General features: G+C 32.6%; 1 protein-coding gene across 2 annotated transcripts in view; it reads left to right on the forward strand.

Moving 5' to 3' along the window:
* The window catches only part of LOC110098866 (aconitate hydratase 3, mitochondrial-like), a 36,244-nt gene extending 31,325 nt beyond the window's left edge, over positions 1–4,919 (forward strand). Inside the window, exons 7-12 of one of the 2 annotated variants that reach the window (XM_028700471.1) lie at positions 2,036–2,180; positions 2,310–2,452; positions 2,532–2,588; positions 2,729–2,808; positions 2,925–3,000; positions 4,041–4,061. In XM_028700471.1, the coding sequence (XP_028556304.1) occupies positions 2,036–2,180; positions 2,310–2,452; positions 2,532–2,588; positions 2,729–2,808; positions 2,925–3,000; positions 4,041–4,046 (507 nt within the window). In that variant the 3' untranslated portion in view covers positions 4,047–4,061. Of the gene's footprint in view, positions 1–2,035; positions 2,181–2,309; positions 2,453–2,531; positions 2,589–2,728; positions 2,809–2,924 lie in introns of both variants that reach the window. The other variant, XM_028700470.1, reaches the window with a different exon arrangement.
* The last annotated feature ends 475 nt before the right edge of the window (positions 4,920–5,394 follow it).

Raw genomic sequence — 5,394 nt, forward strand, 5'->3', positions numbered from 1 at the left:
TGCTCAGGTGGATGAGTGGCTTTACCCTTAGAGATAGGATACGAAATGAGCATATACGTGAAAAGATTTGAGTAGCTCCAGTAGAAGATAAGATTAGAGAGAGTCGCCTTAGATGGTTTGGTCACATAAAACGGCGGCCTTCCAATGACCCGGTTAGGAGAGTAGAGGCATTAGATTTGACTTATGTTAAGAAAGGTAGAGGCAGACCTAAAAAGACTTGGTTAGAAAATATTAGGAATGACCTTTCTTTATTAGATTTAAACGAGAATTTGACCTTTAATAGGACACAATGTAGCCGACCCCACATAGTGGGATAAAGGCTTGATGTTGTTGTTGTAATCTTATTAAAAGTAATTACATATTTATTTACCCAAATCTGAAATATTATTTGATTTTCTGATTGCATGCAACACTACTTTATAATTTCTGTTTCACAGAAATTTCTTCACACACACTTTGCTACACAATAATATGAATTGCACTGCTTTCATAGAATTTTTTTCTAACTAATAATTATGAACTCCACTTCATCAGCAGCCGAAAACCATACAACATCAATTTCACTGTGCCGAATACAACCACAGTGCATTCTGCATTAAGCCGAAGGTTGCTACAGGAGATTATGCAAACTCCACTACTGTCCTGCAGCAATGTTATTGGAGAAATCTCCTTGTACTGATTCTTCAACAAGAATCCAGGGACTGTACCGAACTGGACAACAAAACTTCTACTGCCGAAACCCACCCATTCTTCAGCTTCTTGTTGTTTACTGCACTGTGCACTATATGCTTGCGTGAAACTGCTTCTCCGCTTCCTTATCTAAACAAACCATTGATTATTTTGTGAAGGATGAGGGAATGAGGGCCCACAATCAACTGATTTCACACCCGTTGAATGCATCCTTTCAAGACAATTACTTATCTAATAAAATTTCTAATCTTTAATTAATCATTTTTATTAATTAAACACTTAACAATTAATACTTACTTTATAACAGTAAATATTGAATTTAAATAAAATTTTGAATATATTTAATTACTCTTAATTTTACATACCTGAAAAAATTAGGCTCTTACAATTCTTCCCTCATCAGAATTTCATACCCGAAATTCAACTTTTCATACCTCTTCAAAGAGGTGAGGAAACCTCTGTTTCAATTCTGCCTCATTTTCCCATGTAGCAAGCCTTACTGACTAGTGCTTCCATTTTACTTTTATAAAGGGAATAATTCTGCTTCTCAGTTTACGAATATCCGCTAGCAAGCAACTCCTAAATAGAGTCGTAAGCCCCACTCTAAATTAAACATACGGCCTACTTTCTATGAAAGTCATGAGTCCTGACCCATATTCAAACACATGTTTTACTTCTAAGAGAAGACATAAGACCCTTTTAAATTCAAACTTTTGTGTAACTTCTAAACGAAGATCATGCCATTTTTTTTAGCCAACAGAGATCATGTGGTATAGACTAAAAAGCTTACTTGGGACGCACAGAAATACTTTAGATAACTCGATTTGTTCATTTAATGGTATATGGCTTTATTACATATCCTATTGTGTTGTTGTGACTTCTGGTGTGATTCTTCAAATTTATATTGTGCTCAATCGTCTACTGCAAGGCTCCATATATTTTATACTAATGTTACTGCATAAAAGTATTTTAGTTTATATGAAATAAATGTGTTGTTTTATTGGACATGGTGATTATTTTGTTTTTCTTTCGTGAAGCGTTTTTGCTTCTTATATAATAACAATGTGATATGGTCCGTTCAACAAATAAACTCTTGTTCATTAATCTCGTTCCTTCATTAATGATGGACAAGTTACAGTCACATATTGAACTATGATCACTCCAACTTTTGGCCTAGAAAGTTTAGTTACACGTGTTTAAATCATGTTTGATCATGTTTTCTCTTTTATTATGTGGGTCACATTTATTTTTCATGTCATCTAACTTTCGTTTTATAAGTTTACTAGTTAATATTTGTAGCATACGCTTTTCTTTTACCATTATAACTTATTTTTGTAACATGCAGCCAATGAGTATGGTGCTTCCTGGAGTTGTGGGATTTAAGTTATCGGGAAAACTTACGAATGGTGTGACAGCTACTGACTTGGTCCTTACTGTAACACAAATGCTTCGGAAGCATGGTGTTGTTGGGAAGTTTGTTGAGTTCTATGGTATAACACAAGTTTGCATTTTGTGCTTCTTTCTTTTTGCTCATTTGGGTAGTTCATTCTAATGCATTATTGTTACTTCTAGCTCGTTTATCCATCATTATTCATGTGTTTCACACACTTTGGCTGTAGGTGAAGGCATGAGTGAGCTACCACTGGCAGATCGTGCTACTATAGCAAACATGTCACCTGAGTATGGAGCTACCATGGGATTCTTTCCTGTGGATCACGTTACACTGCAATATCTGAAGCTGACTGGCAGAAGTGATGAAACTGTTAGCCACTGATACGAACTGTTGCTCTTCCACTGTTTTTCTTATTGTTAATGATTATTAATTCCTAGTCAATTTTTAGGTTGCAATGATAGAATCATACTTACGTGCCAATAAAATGTTTGTTGACCACAGTCAGGTATTTGTCCTTCAAAATTTTCAGTTGATAATTTATTTCTGTCTCATAAGCATGATTTTATATTATTTTATGCTTGCTGACCCCACATAGTGGGATAAAGACTTATTGTTGTAGGCTTGCTGATCAATTTCCATCCGCAGGCCCAGGCTGAAAGAGTGTATTCGTCATATTTAGAGCTGAATCTGGAAGAAGTAGAGCCATGCGTATCTGGACCCAAAAGGTTTGGATTACATGACATTTATGAAGCCTTTGAAGAACGTGATTATGCTGATCAAGGCTTTGATTTAGCTTTTTTGAATCTTATTCTATCCTACTTGGAAATCATTTTCTTGACAGGCCGCATGATAGAGTACCCTTGAAGGAAATGAAGGAAGATTGGCAGTCCTGCTTAGACAACAAATCAGGATTTAAGGTGAGCTCTTTACATTTGCTTCTACTTGCCTGATAGTGCTGTGCTGATTGAACAAAATTTCTGAAAACTTCCCATTGCACAAGCTACCAGACATTTGCTTTCAATTGTTTTAGTGATCGCTACGGAAAATTGTCATCCTCGAATTTTTATTTTTTACTGGTAAAAGATATTGGATATTGTAGCGCACAAGTGACTATCTCATTTAATTCTTTCATGCTATTTGCGCTATTAGACAGCTGACACACAACTCTCCTTGGCCTATTGGTTGTGAGCTAAGACTTCCAACTAAGAGGTCTAAGGTTCGAGTCTCTGTGTATACGTTGTGTGTGAGAGTTTGCCTTAAATGGCCTAAATGTCCAAAAAAAAAAAAAAAAAAAGACAGCTGACAAGTTAATGTTTTAAAATTTGCGTCTATGCTTATACAGACAATAATTCCCTGTTTTAGTTTCTAAATTTATCTTTTTATTTTTTTATGCCGTTCTTTTAGAAGGAAAATGATGCGCAATTATTACTTTTTGGGCAATGTAATTTGGATGGATGCCCTTTAAGAAGTATTTACCCGAAATATTCTCTTGAGTATTTTAGGTCGTTTCTGTTCGATTTATTTCTTTTGTTTTGACTATGTGATTGCCGCTTTTGGGCACTCTCATGTTTCGATAGGTAGCTGTTATGAAATATTTAATTTTTTCTTAGGAAATTTTAGGTTGTGGATCCTGCGTGCATTCGGGTCACTTGTTGGTGCCATGCCATGTTTCCTGTTGGTTGAGAAAGTGTGCATGGTTATGTACAAGTTCGGAATTTTAAATTGTGGTTTATGGCTGATGGGATTAGGGTTTATGAGCTTAAGTATGTTTTGTTATGGATAAGATTTTTGGGATGTTTCCAATTATGGATGAAATTAATTTTAGATTTAATTTAAACTTTGATTAAACTGATTGTGTGCTAATAATTTCTGTTAACTTAGTGGGTAAGGAGTCTATGAATAGATATTTTAGGATACATAATTTTGAGCCTTTGACTGGAATAATTTTTTTTTCCAGTTTTAATCTTGTGAGTCCAAGTTGAATGTGTGGTTCCTTAAATCCTGTACAAATGTGACTACCTAATTTCAGCGGAAGCTATCTCCATGCACCGACATAACGCTTGATTTCTCTTTGGTATTTTTATTCCTTGTTATATTTCTTCTATATTGATATTGATTTGTTCAGTGATCTTGATTTAATATAAAAATTTGTTAATGCAGTTTGTGTAATTTAAATTCACTCGCTCATTATAGTTTTTGGATTATTGCAATCATTTCATTATCAGTTGGGTTGTGATTCTAGTATATTTGCATTTAAAAGAATAAGTTGCTGAATTATTTTGTACTTGTGATATGTAGATCCTCAATTTTTTGTATGCATTTATACACATCATATTAATTTCTTATTTGCTACATTATTATGTTCTTACCTCTTGAATTTTTTATCAATCTTATGTCGATGAAATCTATTAATAAAATGAATAATTTAAATATTTAAAACTTTAAAGCCCAACATAGGATAGTTTGAATTACTTAGCATTTTAGAATGTAGGGCTTTCATACTTTTCATTCTTTGACTCATAAAAGGAATTGTTCTAAAATTAAACCAATTTCATTTGAAATTTCAAAAGTACATAATTTTATTTTGACTTGTTTAGTGTTCTTGATTTTAATTGAAATATTTACATGTTAGAATTCTAATTTGTGGAAATTAAAGTCAATTACTTGCTAATTTTACTTGTTTCTAATTCCTGGTTGAATTTATTGGTTTATTTCAATCATTTCATTATCAATTGGGTTATAAAATTCTAGTATCATATCTTTATTTTTAAAGAAAACAAATTGTTGTCTTATTTGGTGCTTGTGATATATAAATCTTCATTTTCCTTACATCTATTTATACTACTCATTATATTAGTTGCATTAAGAAACCCTAACCCTGAGTTAAAAAAAAATTAAAAAAAAAAAAAAAAATAAAAAAAAACATAAAATAATAAAAAAAATATAAAATATAAAAAATAATAATAATAAAAAAAATCTGCATTAGATAAGCTATTTTTATTAGTTGTGCTATAATTGAAAGCAATTTGTTGAATTATTTGGTGCTTGCAATATGTGAATCTTCATTTTTCTTATATTTATTCATACTACTCGTTATATTAGTTGCATTAGGAAATTTTAACCTTGATTCATCTTGCATTAGATAAGTCATATTATCTTCGTTTTGTCTCTGTGATAAACTGATGCTCACTTGTTGCCTTTCTCAGAAAAGCTGTGGGAATCCTTCATTTTGCTTGCTTGTCTAAACCACTTTTTTGTCTTTATAGTGTGTTGTTATATTAACCTCTGGAACAGTTACTAAGAGTTCGAAA

Source organism: Dendrobium catenatum, unplaced genomic scaffold (genome assembly GCF_001605985.2).
Source record: "Dendrobium catenatum unplaced genomic scaffold, ASM160598v2 fragScaff_scaffold_1523, whole genome shotgun sequence".
NCBI lineage: Eukaryota > Viridiplantae > Streptophyta > Magnoliopsida > Asparagales > Orchidaceae > Dendrobium > Dendrobium catenatum.